The 18,555-nt window shown below is 36.1% G+C and overlaps 2 protein-coding genes across 3 annotated transcripts in view; both read right to left on the bottom strand.

Annotated features, from left to right (window-relative positions):
- mpp2b (MAGUK p55 scaffold protein 2b) overlaps positions 1-4,810 on the bottom strand; it is a 119,322-nt gene extending 114,512 nt beyond the window's left edge. For both annotated transcript variants that reach the window (XM_052112436.1, XM_052112437.1), the window contains exon 1: positions 4,471-4,810. The gene's annotated coding sequence lies outside the window, so the exon portion shown is untranslated. The remainder of the gene's footprint in view (positions 1-4,470) is intronic.
- Positions 4,811-5,685: 875 nt separating this feature from the next.
- pyyb (peptide YYb) lies at positions 5,686-10,802 on the bottom strand. The gene is made up of 4 exons (XM_052112799.1): positions 10,759-10,802; positions 10,243-10,430; positions 6,178-6,255; positions 5,686-5,979 (listed from the first exon to the last, which is right to left on the bottom strand). Exons 2-4 carry the CDS (start codon positions 10,428-10,430, stop codon positions 5,955-5,957), a joined length of 291 nt encoding a protein of 96 aa, XP_051968759.1. The 5' UTR covers positions 10,759-10,802; the 3' UTR covers positions 5,686-5,954.
- Positions 10,803-18,555: the final 7,753 nt, after the last annotated feature.

The raw sequence follows: 18,555 nt of genomic DNA, 5'->3' as shown, positions 1-18,555 counted from the left end.
ATAGTATTTAAATGTACAGCAAATACATGTACATGGCAATTTACAACATTTATCATATTTTTCTTATGACTCACGAAGAAAAACTCAACTCAAATATATCTCATAAAAGCAGTGCAATAAAATAGATGTTAAGTCTTAGAAATGTGATTTAAAAAAATGTATTTCCTACACTGTGTTTATGCTATAGGGTCTTTATATATTTAAGTATTATATGATTTTTAAAGACATAAAGTTGTGTGTGTGTGTGGGGGGGGGTATATATATTTACACACACTATACTATACAGAACAGAAAATGATGAGGGTTAAATTCATTTTAACATCCTTTTAAACAACATAATCAGCTGATGTCCTGCTCTCAGCAGTGAAGCTAGACCCTGGCTGATAGGGCTAAAGCACCAGATCTTTTGTTAATAGCTCCAAATGTTTTTTTGGGATGAAAAACTAAGTAAGGCTTTATGTTCATTACATCAAAAGCAACAAGCAGCCATTCTAACTTCAGTTCAAATATAAATGAATTCCGATCAGTGAGCCCAACTTTCATTAACTGACAGTCATGTGTATGAAGTTAAACTGCTGTGTTTAAATAGCCTCTTTGGGGTGCCTTGATTTTAAATGGTTTAATATCAAATGGCATTGAACTTGTCTAATTATTGTACTTAATCTGCACACCAGAGCAAAAGGGAAAAAAACACTGTCTTGCTCTTTATCAAACCTTGAAATTTTGCTTTGTTAAAAACAACCTGGAATCATAAAACCCAAAGCAGATGTTTTGAGATGCATTTATAAAAAATAGTTATTTTTAACTTTAATCTATGATCCCACAATGGCATTTTATTGCCACTTTAATTAAAAATGTAATAAAATATAGTCGTAGCGTTACGATTTTTAATTTTAGAAATTGTATCTATATTTAAATATATATTAAAGAATAATGTAGAATAAAGTCTTAGAATAAAGTCAAAATTATTAGATAAAGTCGTAGCATCTTAATATTATAGTCATAATATTCTGAGAATAAAGTAAAAAATTATTAGAATAAAGTCGTAGCATTGGGAGAATAAAGTTGTATATTAAAAAATCTAAATATTAGGCTAAATAGAGCGTCATTATCACAACGATAGGAAGGACGATGAGCCAGCAGCTTCATTAATGCAAGAGATTGATATGGAGGATGTAGTTATATCATAGGCCTACTTTAGTTTAGGATTTAGCAATAAAGAAATCCTTGGTCTTTTGGCGTATCAGCACAGAGTTATTAGTATCTGAACACTGCAGTGGTTATGTAGAAATGTCATTTATTCAGGAGATTGTACCAGACAGATACAAGCATTCCCGCTCTGCGTTTTTATTGGGTTTTCCTCCCTAAACAATAGGCAACTGTAACTGAGGGGATGTTACCACATACAATGTCTTGAAATGGACCTACTGTATATAATTCACAGCAGTTCCAATTCCAATTATGTTTCGCTTCACTTGAGAGTGAGTCTATTTCTGGTGCCTCCCTTGACAGGCGCCCACATGTTGAAAACTCCTGTACTAATGCACACCTCATTCATGAACAGAGAGCTTGCAAAAACTTCCCACAAATTCAGCTTGGTATGATAGCCATGTTATCTACCTGGTTAATGATGTTGTATGTAAAAACCCAGACATTGCACTTTTTTTATCGAGTTCGATACAAATTTTTTATCGAGCATCAAAAAATGTATTGTCATTCGGTACCAAATTTCGATACCTAAGGGGTTAATCTCGTTAACGTCATTGATAAGCATGTAGCATGCTAGATGTGCCCAAATCTAAAAGTGCCGGTTATTGGCTGTATTTAGGCATCAAGGAAAAACACGAGTTTACGCTGGTTATGCCCAGAGACATGGCTCACATGTGAGGCTGTAGTGTGTAATGCGTCCCAACCCCCATAGATGTAAAATATGTGGAAAAGATCAAAAGTGTGGCTACATTTTACCAGGCTAGATGCCAACAGCGCGCGATGCAGTATTTACGACAAGATAACTGCTGCCAAGACCAGCAACACGACAAATCTGATGAAGCACTAGACAGTGCACGGACTAAACTTGAGAGCAGAAAGTTGCTCCGTCTTCGACTGCAAGAAGACTGAGCCAGTGCAGATGTCCTCCTGCCACAGAACTTCCTTGAACATTCCCACAACGAGTCCTCCTCCAAAACTACTGATGAATGCAGCGGCGCAATGACTAAGACTCCGACAGGTAAGGTTAACGTTTAGCAAACAAACCAACAAACAAAATCGGCTAACTTGTAGTGGTACATGCTTGTGTAATTGTTAAATTAACGTTTCTGTGTGCAGTGACATAGTCCTATAAATTGGGACCTACGTAACGTTAAATATTGTTTGGATGTATGGCTATAAATAGCTAGCTAAATCGATGCTAAAAATGCTTTACGGTTGACTGAAAGTGACATTAAACTAGTTATCTTGTCAAACCGTTCTTATCCTTAGGGTTGACTGAATTAATAGTTTAGCTTTCTTGTTTTGTTTTTTTTCAGTCTTCACATTAATGTTATAGCCTCAGCCCCTGCCGACCCTGGCATGAGGAGACCAGAAGGCTCAGGAGACAAGTCTATGAGTCTGTAAAAAAAGTCAACAAACTGAAAAAATTAAAACAAAGTTTTTTTAGGTAATGGTCTTAATCTTGTTAAAACAGATTTCATAAAATTGGTATTGAAAAAAGTATCCTTTAGGAACCAGTATCGAAGTCAAGATATCGATATCGAAATGATTTGAACGATACCCAGCCCTAGTCCACCTCATCACTTTTTCTTCGATTTATTCTCAAACAATTAAGACTTTAATCTCATAATGCTTCCACCTTCTTTTGATAAAAATATTATGATAAATGATAATTGCAAATTTAAATTGTTAAATGACTTTGATGTTAGCGTTAGTTTCTGCACAATGAAAAATTAGCCGACAAGTTGTAGGGGAGTGCGGGGCACAAACTAACTGGGGCTAGTTGTAACACATGTGGTTTAAAGTTTCCACACACTGGTAAGACGAAACGTCATTAGTTTACTTGTTGCCATATAATCACTGTGTAGATAAAAAAAAAAAAAAAATTGCGAAAGATAAAAGTACATTTTAAAGTAGCAAAATTAAAAATTATCATGAAAGTACATTTTTATCTCTGTTTTTACTGTTTATTTAAACAAGGCAAACTTGGTATGATTTTAATCTCCAATCTTTTATCTAGCATCTTACATAGTCTTTTATTCTCAGATAGACAGCAGAAGTGACCAGCCAGGTTTAAATCCCAGTTGCGCCGACGGGGCACGTTGTAACACTGCGTTACAATGTTCCCAATGACAAAAAATTATATGCAGTTCCATGCAGTCAGATATGTAATTTACATAATTCCCCTTAATGCCTGGATGTGTGTGTGTGTGTGTGTGTGTGTGTGTGTGTGTGTGTGTGTGTGTGTGTGTGTGTGTGTGTGTGTGTGTGTTTTGTCTTCAATACCTGCATTATTTTAGTCAATGCTGTGGCTTTGTTGTGTATTTATTGGCAAATTCAAAATTATTGCTATATTATATATGACAAAGTTGGCTTTTATTGACATGAAAATTTCGTTTATCTTCAAGGCTTTTTAATTAGATCAGTTACAGTTGTTAGAGGAGGATTTTAAGCTGTTATATGGTATTGTTACTATGTGCTCCTCACCATAGGCAGGGCACGTTGTAACATTTCATTTTCTTTTTTTTCAAGGTAGATTGCGAAAAAAAAAAGTATACGCTGTATTCATGAAACAAGGCCACATACGTGTAATAGACGTATGAAATTAATGTGAAAAAGAAAAATACTTCGAACCCCAAGTGCATTTACACAAACTTAAGAAAACCAAACATTTAGTTTTTGCCCCGCTATCCCCTAATGTTCGCTTTGATCCGTAATTTAAATTGTGTGCCTGACGTTTGCTCATATAACGTTCTGAACAGGTGTCAGTGCTGTGCGCTTAATATAGGCCATAATTGTTATTTGACACGTAGGATGGTCATTTTTAAAGTCATGAAAGGAAGGATTCTTCTTATTTTTATATTATAATATGGCATGTGGGCTAAGCCCCGGATGTCACTGAAGTCTAGTAACGCCCCTGCCTGCTCTTATAATAATACAATTACAGTGGTGTTGCCATGGTACGGTGACGGTATCAGAGAGTAATACCAGCGTACGCTTATGTATACCAACTGAATGATTACCATTTTCATGTGGCATGCATTTACAAACTAGCCTTCCTCAAAGCATACTGTTATATTACGAATACACCATGTCGAAAAAAGAAAATTAAAAGAAAACAAGGTACTATTTGGTAAGTGTGCGAAGCTTAGAGAAACAGTGACATTAGTGAAATAAACAGTCCGTCTAATTTTGTATTAAACTCTACCGCGCAGAGGGGTGTGATGCGCTGCCTTTATTTCTTGAAAGCTTTCCACTCACCTGTGATGTCTGACTGCGTGAAATAAAGCAGGCTTGCTCGTCCGTCCTGTCGCAGTCGATCAGCTCCTGCAGACGCTGGTCATGATCATGTGCGCTGAATTAATGCTAATAATCCATTGGCTCAGCGATCATAAAGAAATTCGCTTTGCAGTATATTTAATGTGACTGATGCAGCAAACACACCTGATAACAAAGCAAGCAGTGGGTCTGATAGGTACTGGAATATAATCGCGCTGAAACACTTTAAACAAGCTAATTTGCTCAAATAATCTCTCTTTAGCTGATAATTAAACTGAGATTTAAACCATGTATGTATCCGCTTTAAATCATGTGTCTGACCGGCGGCGATGCGCTTTTGTTGTATTGCGATACTGTGAGTCTTAAAGCGGCAACACACTTTACGCCTCACTGCGGACCCCACCACATCACCTCCGCTGACCTCTCTCAATCCTTGAAAGCTTTACAGCTTTAAGACCAATTCAACATATACCGCAGTAACTTTGCTTTCACACATTGTTAAATGACATCCTATTAATAATAACCAGAAGTTATATAAACTATTAAAAATCAAAATCGTTGGAATAAAAAATAGACGTTGTGGAAGTAGCCTACAATAGTAGGCTACAGTTCATGGGGTCAGATGGCATTGCATATGGTAGGCCTACATGTTTAAAAAAAATACTTTTTTATAAGCGGAATATTTTTGTTTTTATTGTACTTATTTCCTACATCTTTGTTTACACTTTAACAATTTTGATATTAAAAAAATGACAAAAAATGGTGCTGGCGTTACATTCCAAATGTAGATACATTTCTCCATCTATTGGTGAATAGATGTACTTAAATGGTAGGCTAATGTAATGCCTTTTTATAGTTTCCTCCCTGCCGTCTATTCTTATCATGCTAGAAATGTTATTTTATTATTATTATTATTATTACATTATTACAAAACATTCTTAATTCAGTACCATTTTTCACCCACTTAACGGACCCTTAAAATGAAAAAATACATTATATTTTTTCACTGGAAAGGAAGTTTTGAGTTCTTAGATTTAAAGTATGTTTTAACCTAGTACAAACTCTTTTATCTCAAAAGAATTTGTTTTTTATCCTTATAATCCCAATTTTTTATGTTTATCTCTATAAGAATATGTGACAGAATCGATGATTTACATGTTAAATGCATAAATAAAGAGTAAGTCAAGCATTCACCATTTAATTATTCTTTATTATTGTCCATTTCTTTTTGTAGAGAATAATAAATTATTTACAATTGTTTTTCACAAGTCATTTAATAAACCATAAGAGAGGAAGAGGGAGAGTGAGATAAGTACAGATCAAGAGGTGATTTCAGAGTCCTCATTTTAATGAGGGTTTAGCTCATGCTGGTTTCTGCTGTTCGGTAAACTTGTTTATTATCATAGAGATTGGATGGATAAAGGAAGAAAGTCAGTGCACCATCCACAGAGGAGAGAGGAGTAGCATCACCATAACAAGCTGTCTTCCATACTGCACAAAAACAAACAAACAAGCAAACAAAAACATAATTATCACAAAAAAGGGGTTTTCTTGAATATCCATGGACTGTTTGTGATAGCAGATGCTTATATGTAATAAACATAAATATAATACGCAATGATACAAAGTTATAAAAATGTATAAGAGCAACCCATATATTCTATTCTAGCATGTTTCATCAATGCTCACCGGGGCCTGACATCCTGCTCATCATCTCCAAAGAGCAGCTCAGCCACAGCGGCCTCAGAAGTGGACCTCTTCCCATATCTGAAGAATGACAGAGCACACATTCAACACGAGTCAGAATTTAATTCAAACTAGATCTTTGCATCTAAAGAATATGTGAGAATATGTCTAGATAACCTATTTTTACTGGAAAAACAGATAAAAATACTTTTTTTTTTTTGTCCATTTACATTATAGAATACTCAAACCAAAAGCTATAAACAGTGATTAAACATTTTTATTTAAACAACAATTTTTATTCTTTGTGAGGTAAAAATTAAATTGCTTTGAAAAGTAATAGCACACCTCTTCTCAACAAGCCACATAAATGAGGTATCATTAATGTTTGTAGCTCAAAAATCCGTATTTTATCTTTAAATTAGGGGTTTGTTCAAATACATACCCCTTAACAATAATACTAGTGATGCTTTTCTAAGCAAACACCACAAAAGAAGATCAAATCCAACTTCTTGATTTAGCTGAAAGAGTGTGATGTCCAAGATAAATGTAGATCAGTTCTGTGGTCTAAAGACATTCACCACTCAACGAAAAGAACAAAAATAACAAGATCCCTATTTAATTGTGGTCATTTGAGGTTAAACTTGTTGCAGAAAATATCAGGGTACATCTCTAGCACGCATCATCAGAGACAATGTTAATCCCACTTAATAACAATCTATCTTAACGCACAGCAGAATAATGAGGGGTTACGTACAGGTTGAAGGATTTCTGGCATTCCAGACCACCCCCTTGTACATACAGTATGTGAGCATTCAGATAAAAACACATTAAGGCACATTGTGGTAAAGCCAGGAATGCAGGAAATGGGTTAGGTTTTAGTTATAAAATAAATTAATGTGTATTGACCTTGAATCCTTCTCTTTGATTGTTTATTAGCATTGAATTAAATTGAATACATTTATTTGTATGCCGTTATTCACAATACATAATGTTCCAAAGCATCTTGATAAAAAATGGTGCATTTCAAATCCCCCAATCAGCCAAAGGCAACAGTGGCAAGAAAAAAAACTCCCTGATAAGTAAATGAGGAAGAAACCTTTAGGGGGAACAAATACTTCTCTGTCTGCACATCCCTAACAAAAAGATTGTACAGGTAGTACACATGGACATGTACTATGATAGTAACATCAAGTACTCTGGATGTATATACTATGGTACATGAATATGGTAATCATTCTTGAATTTGGAATCTGTATTTTGTTTTTCAAAAGTGGCAATGTTAGTTTCAGATATCTGTAATGTGATTGTAACTAGTAAGACAGCATTTTAAGATATCTTTGAAGGTGCATTAAGCAATTTTTTCATGGAAAAGAATGCAAAAAATGTTCCTACTCCCTTAAAGATACTAATGAAAGAAGTGTCTCACCGGTCTTTAACAGCTGAAGACTTTGTAAACAGCAAACAAAAATGTGTCCGCACCGTGGACACTGACACATTTCACATGTCAATAATTTTGCTCGTTCTCATAGTGTTTGTATTTGAAGCGGATCATTGAGGCTATGATTCGTAATGTTTGTCTATTGGGAGCGCTATTGTGCCACTGTTGAATTTGACAGCCAGAGGAACAAACAATGCTCCTCTTTTGCTTGGTTTTGGACTCAAAATTACTTTTGGAGGGCGGGGTTTTGTGATGAGTGTGCATGGCTAATTCAATGGCTCAGTCACGTGAAAGCTTCAGATCTCTATAATCATATAAAATTACAGCACCTTTAAATACTCTTCAGCTCAATTATATCTTTAATCCTTTTCCAGATATTTTAAATGCCAGATCTAACATGTAGAAATAAGTTTTTGTTGATATCAGAAATTGGCATTAGTAACAATGTAATTATTATGTAGAAAGACGTACAAAATGTGTTTATTTGGAATTTTAGTTAGTAAGAAATGTGTAATAAATATAAAAGAGTGAATGACTACAAGTGAAAATTAATTTACACTACAGGTATAAAAAATACAGGTTTTCCCCAAGTAAATACATAATTTTTTATATCAAGTATTAACGTTTTTACTAGTGCAAACCTAATTACTGATATCACAAAAAATATTTTTCGCTATTTATAATTCTATTGCTGATATCAGGGTTTAGCATTGTAACAAGTGAAAAATGAATTGCAGATATCAATTTGATTTAATATATTCAGTTCAGCTTGCCATAGAACCATAGTATATATCAAAATACCTGGAAATGTCCATCTGATAGTATAACTGTAACATGGTACTGCTACAGTACTTTTTTGTAAGGATGTAAACAAATTTAGACAAATCAAATTGACTCAAATAATAACCCACTGACTGGAAAATGGGGTATAACAAGATGATTCACAGTAAATGATGCCTCTATGATATGAGAGAGAGAGAGAGAGAGAGATGTGCTAGAAATTATGCCATTACTATGTGCATCATACTCTCCATTATGAGATGATGGAAATTTTTGCTAGGACATTAGCTGTTTTCCACTCTTTTGCCACAGCATCATAGGGTTCATTATAACGTGGCACGACAGAAGACATTTTAATGTACAATGGGCTTCGTCCATGAAACACAAGCAGAACAAATTTCTGTAAATCGTTAACACAATTAGACAGAAGAATCTGATATGTTTAATGGTATCACCTCATAATAACTTAATTTACTAAGTCAATAACAAACACTTAAAATGCTTAACACAATTGTGTGTTTCAAGAGATTTCTAACTATTTGAATGTTCTTTAAGCCAGTGGTTTTTAAAAGTGTTCAAACAAAACAGGTCTGGATTAACCACGATTATTCAAACTGGTCAGGATTAACCACGATTATTTTTATTTTACTGACAGACATAGTTTTTAACAGTAACAAATAAAAAGAATAGTCTTGTTGAAAAAAGGTGTTTATCTTTCCTACATTTCAATGTACATACTTTTAAGAATAGTTTGTCCTTGTGTTTTCTATCTTCCCATGACATGTCCTCAGTTGTTGCTATTAAATCTGTTTACTTTACATTCATTTCTTTAGCAGACGCTTTTGTCCAAAGTGATTTTGTCTTTATAATCTCTGGCTTCCGTATTTACCTCTCACAGTATAAATGGGTCTTTATATGTCAAAATACTCTCTATAGCTGCCTATATATCTTAGGAAAGGGGTCCCTCACAAGGGGATCATCATATTTGGGGGTCCTTGGCAGTGTCAGAATTGAATTTGTTTTTAAGTGTCAATAGTTGCCCCTGGATTTGTTTTTCAGGGGAATTTTCTAACCATTTAAAACAAACTGTGTTTCATCCGTTGAATTGAATCTGTTCATTCATGCAAATTCACAAAATTAAGAATTTATTACCATAATTTATGCCATAATATTTATTGTATAAATAGGACTATAATAGAATATTTTGAACAATATCAGATTTTACAAATAAAAGCAGAAAGATTTATTATGAGGCCCAACATTTAAAAATTCTGTGGCCCTTTGTCATTTTTGGTGTCATTGATATCAGCAAGTTTGAAAATTCCTCTTTTAGCAATGATTTGTTTATTCAGTAACATGATTATGTTTTACGTTTTTCATGAAAATTATTATAAAGCAAGGCCGCAACCACCATAGACATGAGAGGGACATGCCAGCTGTCGGATCAGTTGTCGATCAATAGGGGTTAATCAATGGGACATTTTTTTACTTTGACATTGCTCCCCCCAACCTTTATATTTGGTTACATTCTTGTTACTCATTGTGACCAATGAGACCCTGAACTCAGTGAAGTGCCAAGAGTATGATTGGCATAGAAGTAATTAAGGTCTAAACTGAAGGATTTATCTGCTATCTGCTGTTAAAAATAAATAAATAAAATGTTATCAAGTCCTGACAAGTAATTGAAGTCAAAAATATTATTTAATATGATATAATCACCCTGGCTTTATTGGATTGCACCAACAAAAGTCAAGTTTAAGATAAAATAGAAATAACTCCTTCAGGTAATAATTAGATAAATATATCCACTTTTTACAGTGTATTATGAGCACAGATATGCATTGTCTCACCTCTGTCGTGTGATGAGGTTGATGTAGTGTCTGAGTGCGGTGTGGTACTTGGCCATCTCCTCTGGACCCACGTCTCCAGCTGGAGGTTCTGGTTTGGGTGGGTAAGCTTCAGCCATACTGCTCAGACACACTATAACACAAAGCATAAGGGCAGCCAGCACGGTCCAGGATCTCACGGTACTCGCCATCTGACATAAAAATAAGGAGAACCTTTGAGATTCATGCAAAGTCAAATGTACTTTTGGTTCAGATGTACTTTCTAGAGCAAACCCAAAAGTCTACAGTACGTACAGAATGTATTTAACATGTGCAACTGAACATTTCTACACAATGCAAACAGTTTTGTCAAGATCACTTATATCACATGTATACATTTTGTAATGTGCTATTGAGCTGTCCATGGCCCTGAATCGAATGGTATAAGAAAACACATGAAAGCTGGATGAAGTTATCGGGTGTTAAAGTCTATTTCAGAATCTTTACTGTAAAGATTGATATAAGCAGCATGAAACTTACTCTGTATAGATGTTCAGTCCCTGAAAGATTGTGAAGAGCTGATGTTAGTTGTTAGCGTTGATCTGATCTCTCTCTACAGATCAGGGGTCTTTTATAGCTCATGGGACCACAGAGGGAGGTGCAAACCCCACCCAGCACTTACACACAACCAGAGTGTTAATGAAAAACTAATGAGTCATGGGCACAAGCTTTCAAACTCCATGATCTGAACATATCTGAACTGTTCTTAACGTCAACATGAGTGGTAACAGGAATACAATTTAATTAATTATGTCCAAACTGAATCTACACTGGGGGTTAAATGTGCTTCATGTAGTAAAGTCCAAAGGGTTTCAGTTCAAAAAGATTATTTAAAATAACAGAATCAGCCTAATACATTAGGTTGTACGGACCAAACTGATTTTAAAGGTTTGATCAGGAAGAAATAGCAGGTTACCACTTTTTATTGTTTTTTCAAAATACAGACTGTCCAGATCCAGTTACTTTTTCTTTGTTTCTTCTAAGTTTAGCAGTTTCATCCTTTAAAATAAAGAAACAGATAGAACCAGTTCTAGATGGTCATTTCTTTCCAGCTATTTTAATATACACAATAGCAACATCAATGATGTCTAAATTTGTGTTAATATTTTTTATTATATTGTAACCATATTTTAATGCACTGTAGAGAGAGATCAGATGTCCATCTTGTAAGAGGCCATGGTATATTGTGAATATAGTCTCGGGTAAAGGGCGTTGATAGGCAAACACACAGTGGAGTATTAACAATATAGCACAGCCTCAATTATTAACTGTAATTAACCATCTCTGTTGAAAGAAATACTTAAACCAACCTAAACTGGTTTGCTGGTTATAAATGGTCTCCCAGCCTGGTCAGGATGGTCTGGTCACTGGTTTTAGAGAGGTGTTTTGGATAATAAAACTTGTCAGCTGGTCAGGTAAACCAGCTGAGCACCAACTTCATCACGCTGGGATGGGACTTAAACCCACTAAGACCAGCAAATCATCTTAAGCAGGTTTAACATGTTATTTTTCAGCAGTGTAACTATCCAATTTTTCCTAAACAACCACTGGGCGGCACCATGATGTGGTTCCAGTCTCGATAAAGCTAGCGTCACAGTAGCTGACTCTAAGCAATTTAATTTTAGCATAGGGTGAAACACTTACTGATCATTTGCTGAGATCTCACTCTCTTCAATCGGAGGTATGACACACTTGCTGTTTAATAATGGGGAAGGGGTGAATGTCATACCGATTCTCTCTCCAATTCCCTGTCACATAGAGCTCGCCAAAATAATATCAGGAGTTCCGCATAAACATATGCAATTGTAAAAGAGTGATTTAGTTTGTGATTCATGGAGTAACCACTGACATATGCAAGGGTGGGCCGGGATGGTTTCTGAAAGTGTGAATTCTGAAAGTATGAAAGATTTTTTAAGTGCATTTTAAAAATTTTGACTATATAGAATCGTTGCATGTTCCATCCACTACATCATGCGCATTATCTTGAGGGGACCACCTTGTCATGATGGAGCAGCTAACTGACCTCCTTGATTAGGGCAGAGTTTTATTTGCAAGACTAGAGAAATTGTACCTTGTTTTTGTAAATGCTGCCAAGTAATGCAGCAGAATAGGTGTAATATCTGAGTTAATGAGGGCTGAAATGTCTGCAGTCCATTCGCCATCTACCTCCGCATTCATGGGAGCACCCACTCTCAAAACTGTTCTAGCAGATGTCCAGCTGAGGGTTAAACACTTCTGAATGTCAAGGGCTATGTTCGAAGAATTGTGCCCCAAGGTTGGACGTTTAGTTGTGCCAGTCACATCAAGCTATTACACACTCATAACACGTGCACAGATGTGAACAAAACTGTTTCCATCACATTTCAATCAGGATTTCTAATGTACAATTTTAAAATGCACATATAAATTATTGGATGGAAACCCAGTCGATGAGTAAAGAAATTGCATTCAATAAAACAGACTGGTTTTCCTCCGCTTTCTGGTTTTATTAGTCATTTTAGTGAGGGTATTACAGGAATTACACTTGGAGGCAGAACCATTAAGGACTGCAATCTGTGTTTGTGAGTGCGATTGGTGATGAAAACATTCAGATCAACATGACGTCTTGTCAGTTCTTCACTAAAAGAAGAAGCTCAATGGGAGAACACAAGAGACTGCCCCGGTGACAAAACCAGCTTCATACTAGAAGATTTTTCCAGCAATGTCAGGCGTAACCTTTATTTACATAATCGCCAGTAGAGCTGTAACAGTATAACATTTTCATATCATGATAATTGAGGAAGCATTTATCGTGTTAATGTGTGTGTGAATGGGTGAATGGGACACAGTGTAAAGTGTTTTGGTAACCTGCAAGGTTAAAAAAGGCACTATATTAGTGCAGACCAAGTGTATTTTTTCTCTCTCACCTCTCTCTTTTCCACTGCCGCTCCGTGTTGGCCTTTCCCTCTCTTTTTAAAATGTTATGTTAATTTGGCACTGCGTGTAGGTGCCACAATTTTTTTTTTGTTTCCCTCCCCTTGTCCCCTCCCTCATCCAGGTGGATGGTAGGGGTCTCCCCTGCCCCTGGAACTAAAATTACTAATAAAATCAGAAAGAGGAGGCACACCAGTCTGTTTTTATTGAACGTAATTTCTTTACTCACCGACTGGGTTTCCATTCAACAATTTATATGTGCATTTGAAATTGTGCATTAGAAATCCTGATTGAAAATTCTTGATATGTGAATAAACTGTCACCATTCACTTAAAATTGAAAGCTCAAGGCAGAGGATTTTCTAGAGTTTTTCATTAGTTAAAATGCACATTAAGGTGATGGAAACAGTTTTGTTCACATCTGTGCACATGTTATGAGGTGTAATAGCTTGATGTGACTGGCCCAACAAAACATCCAACCTTGGCACACAATTCTTCGAACATAGCCCTTGACATTCAGAAGTGTTTAACCCTCAGCTGGACATTAAAGTGGGCAAGCACAGTCTGCCTGAACAGTTTTGAGAGTGGGTGCTCCCATGAATGCGGAGGCTGGTGGCGAATGGGCCGCAGCCATTTCAGCCCTCATTATATCAGATATTACACCTATTCTGCAGCATCACTTGGCAGCATTTACAAAAACAAGGTACAATTTCTCTAGTCTTGCAAATAAAACTCTTCCCTAAGCAAGCAGGTAGACAGGGATGACCTGCCGGTAGATGGTGTGGATGGCACGGCCCTCCCCAGGGAAAGGGGGGGGGGGGGGATGTACGTCATGCCGGGGGCTCCCGTCCTGAGAGAACGATGGAGGAATATGACAGGGTGGAGGGCGGAGGGCAGGTCATGAATCCGCACACCCGGCCCCTAATCAGGCTAATCAAGCCTCAGAGAGGGGTAAAGGTCAACTGGAAGCTGCAGTGCGAGAGAGATACTTACAGACAGCTGTCCGACACCTGTGTGTGTGTTTGTCTTTATGGTTAAGTTCTTCATTAAAATATTATTTATATCGTTAAACCGGTTCTCGCCTCCTCCTTTCCATTAATCCCTTTACAATAGGTTATCTAGACATTTTCATGGTATTTTCAAGTGCTCACAATAACAAAATTGTGCATATTAATTATCACGGTACACCTCATTATTGAATATTGACAAAGGTCTAATCGCCAGCATAAGTGAAAGTCGGAGCCCACATAAGCGTCTTCCAGCAGTAGGTTGTTAATCCCTTGAAGGTTGGGAATCCCTGATTAATTAATGGCTCTGCGAACTGGAAAAGCAAATCAAAAAGTTTAGAAAAAAACATTTTGTTGCCTAGGCGGACTCTTGTGCTCTCATCAAGTGACCAATGAGCTTCTTTTACTGAAGAACTGGCTAAATGTCATCCTCTGATCTAAATGTTTTCATCAGCGATCATACTCACAGACGCATTTGATCACAAACACAGACTGTAATAACAATTCTGTCACCAAGCGTTTTTCTGGAGTTCTCCTACACTAAAATTACTAATAAAATCAGAAAGCTGTGGCAGAACTGTCTGTTTTTGTTGAATGTAAATCTTTAACTCATTGAAATATGCTCTTCGACATGTGCTCGCCTAGGTCTTATCCAGTTTAAAGTGGTACAGATATTGCATTTTTCACAATCAAGATTATCTGAAATTTATCCAGATGTTGATGACGCCTGTGTCAAGTGTGGATCAACTCCCTGCCATCTTAGCCATATGTTTTCACTATGTCCCAAACTTGAAAATGTTTGGAATTCTATCTTTAATATCCTTTCAGACGTCCTTCGAGTCCACTTAGACCCAAGCCCCCTACTAGCTATTTTTGGTGTTACACCAGTTCCACAGCTCCTTAATGGAGACCAGGCAGATGTGGTTGCCTTTGCTACTCTGCTGGCAAAGCGTAGGATCCTATTCTCCTGGAAATCCTCACAGTCCCCTTCTCTGTCCCTGTGGCTGAAGGATCTTATTTTCTTTTTAAAATTAGAGAAGGTGAAATTCACTCTCAGAGGGAACACTGATAACTTTTTTAAACGCTGGAACTCTTTTATTACCTATTTCAGTGAGCTACAAACACTTCCTTGATTAGGGTGTGCATTCACTCACAACCACTTTTTACTCCATTATATTTATTATATTTATTTATTTACTCTTTTATTTATTTATTTTATACACTCACTTAATTTGGTTTCTCAGTAAATGTTTGTTTGTGCGTTTATGTGTGTGCGTGACAAGTAAGACCTACCCTGGGGGGTGGCTGATATGGGATTGGGGACGATAGGGGCTTGGGTAAATGAGAGCTCTATTTTATCCTCATTTATGTTGTATTATTATTGTACAATGTTTGTAACTTTTGTCATGACTTTATATTATAATAAAAAAAACCTTTAAAAAAAAAAAAAAAGAAAGATGCATATTTATATACTTGTTCTATGGTTAGCCTCGAGGTGATAAATACACAATCACGTACTTTCACAAGGTAAAGCTACTCCATGAATCGCATCCTAAATCACTCTATTACAATTGTTTATGTTCACACGGCACTCCTGTTGTTACTTTGACGAACTCTATGTAGTGAGAGACAGTGGATCTGTTCCAAAAATTTGTGAGCTGCCTCCAGAGGCAGCATTTTACGGCATCATAGGCACATTCCCGATGTGAAGGCTGTTCCAAAAGGTAGGCATCTTGATTATGCTGCCTCCTAATATATCTCATATTGGCCAAATTCTAAAGTATCTTCTTTATGTATCCTCCCCCGGGTAGGCAATCCCAGAATGCACCTTGATGAGCTCTGTGGAAAAATAAATTCAAGGTGGTGGATGGACCGAGATCAATTTTTATTATAAATATACTTATAATTTATTCACTAATGAAAGTATAGAATAGTTTAATATCATAGAAAATTATTATTTTACCCTAAATGTCTGTGTGCTATGCATATTTATGCTCATTAGTATATTGTGCATAGAAATCAGTTGTGAGTCAAGTCTTTCATTCACTGCACGAGCTACCAATGTAGAGTGTTCCAAATTGATCTCTTATGAAGCTCCATTTCAGTTAGGATGCTGCCATAGATGACAGCTGTCTATGTAGGCAAGAGACAGTGAGGCAGCTCACTAAGTTTTAGAACAGACCCGGTGTATTTGTCACCGCTCCACCATTGTGAATCGGCAAGTGTGTCATACCTATGACTGAAGCAAGCGAGATCTCTGCATGACATGCATGACACACTTGGCTAAAATCAAGTTGTTTGGTGTCAGCTAGTGTGATGCCAGCTAGTGTGATGCCATAGTGTTTGAACCATTAACAAAAAAGGGAGTCCCGACATCACAGGATTAATGACCTCCCACTGGCAAATGCTAATAGGATCTCCATCTCTCACCTACTGGTTGCCCATTATGTAAATTAAACTTCCACCTGAAAATCATTGGAAAAATTGGATATTGTGATGCCGTCTTAAGAAGCAATGTTAAAACCGAAATGAGCATTCCAGACGGAGACCAACAACCAAGTGTTAGCTGGGTTCAGCATATTCCATGAAAATGATTTAAGGCACAACATGTGCAGTTGTCAGCGGTCATAAGAACTCGAAACAGTTCATGATATCAACTTAACTATCCTCAGGCCATTGCTTCATGTCATCTACCCACATGGGTGTGGCACTGTCAAAAGATGGCATTCTTAACTCTGTAGTATCAGCAGTATGGAGTTGCATGTTTTTATTTGGCAATTTTTACAAATTTAATTAGCTAAACATCACATTTCTAACCCTAACATGCAATCTTACTTCGCTATTGTCTTAAAATCAAGAAACCAGACATTTGTTGTCCAAAGGAGGTGATAGACTGGTTCGTGTGGGTATATATCTGATCGGCTTTGTTGCAAAGGTCTGAGAACGTGCTTTATCATAGTTAAAACTATGATGGGGCATTTGATGAAAATAATTTCTCTCATTCATTCAGAATAAAGACCCTAGAAGTGAAGGGGGTGAAAGTTAATTATACAGCGTTGATTGCTAAAGAAGGCAGGGGGGTTTAATCAATAGTGGTCTTGAAACGACTCTGTTAACCACAGCCAGAGGAATAAATCTTGCTTTTTAAATCAGACCACCCTTGCCTTCAGGTGGACAAATTATACATATTGACTAATAACTTGGTTTTGTTTTAGCGTCATTATTTGAAATCAGAGATGAGAAAGTAAATTATAGGGTGGACATTTCAACTGATATTGCCTAGGAAAAAATATTGTTTTTGAGAATGTCACACTGTAGATGGGTAAGTTGGAATCTGCAATTTAACAGCCTATTTATTTATTTTTTTCAGCTAAATGTAAAATACATACATGAATAATAAGTCAAAAATGAAGTCACATACAGTACAACATTTAATGAAACATTAGTAGTGTAAGAGGTAACAAACAAAAATATCAAGCCATTGTTTTGGCTGACAAATATTGTAATTAATAAATTGTATAAATGCATGACTATGGCAACTTGTATGGACCAAATATTTATGCAAATATATCCTTGTTTCTGAGAACACAGTTAAAATTTCATTATATAGTTGACTCTTGCCTTAATGCATGCCACTGTGCTTTTAATGTGTTCGCTTTTTACCCAGGTACAGCAAAAATCTATTGTAATTTTAGTACACTGGACAGAATTCACCAAAAAATATTCTAATTAAACTTAAACTTTGAACTTAGTGTTTGAAACCATAAAAAAACACTGCAAGAGAAAAAAGACATTTGTACATTGAATCTTTGTCTTTTAAAACTTAGTTACTTGTGACTTAGCCCTTGTGAAATCCTAACCGTGTGACAGCTAGGCCGGTCTTCCATATATTTATCATAGCGTAGTCTTTACTTCAATTTCAAGTCACAGTTATCCATCTCATGAACATATCTAGTTTATATACCAACCCATATAAACTGTGATACAGTCATGTAAAATGCCAAATATATTGATTAAAAAAAAGATAGAAAATGTATGTTTGACATTCTCCTGTGAAGCTTTAATCTAATATATTTGGCATTTCACATGACTGTATCACACACAGTAAAATGTGGTAACCTGCAATTGTTATCTGAAAGGCTTTCATTGATAACTTTAGAGACACCAGTGGTAGTTATTCATTGTGATGTCATAAATTATCAGCTGTAGTCATATAAGTATGAATCTGCAAAAACATTTTTAAATAAATATTGGATGAGCCTCATTTTAAGCTGTTGTAAAAAGATAAAGGTACAAACACCGGTGAATGCACTTCAGATTTGTTTTACCTTGATAGAAAACTAAACATTTTAAACCAC

Source organism: Xyrauchen texanus, chromosome 40, assembly GCF_025860055.1.
Source record: "Xyrauchen texanus isolate HMW12.3.18 chromosome 40, RBS_HiC_50CHRs, whole genome shotgun sequence".
NCBI lineage: Eukaryota > Metazoa > Chordata > Actinopteri > Cypriniformes > Catostomidae > Xyrauchen > Xyrauchen texanus.
The sequence above is the reverse complement of the archived record's forward strand: the minus strand, read 5'-3'. Positions and strand labels throughout refer to the sequence as shown.

Excerpts from the sequence above, each read along its gene's own strand:
- pyyb (XM_052112799.1), bottom strand. The coding sequence starts at position 10,430 with ATGGCGAGTACCGTGAGATCCTGGACCGTGCTGGCTGCCCTTATGCTT. Across the intron at positions 6,256-10,242 it reads AACCTCATCACACGACAGAG|ATATGGGAAGAGGTCCACTT; the intron begins GTGAGACAATGC and ends GTCATTCTTCAG. Across the intron at positions 5,980-6,177 it reads GAGCAGGATGTCAGGCCCCG|TATGGAAGACAGCTTGTTAT; the intron begins GTGAGCATTGAT and ends GTTTTTGTGCAG.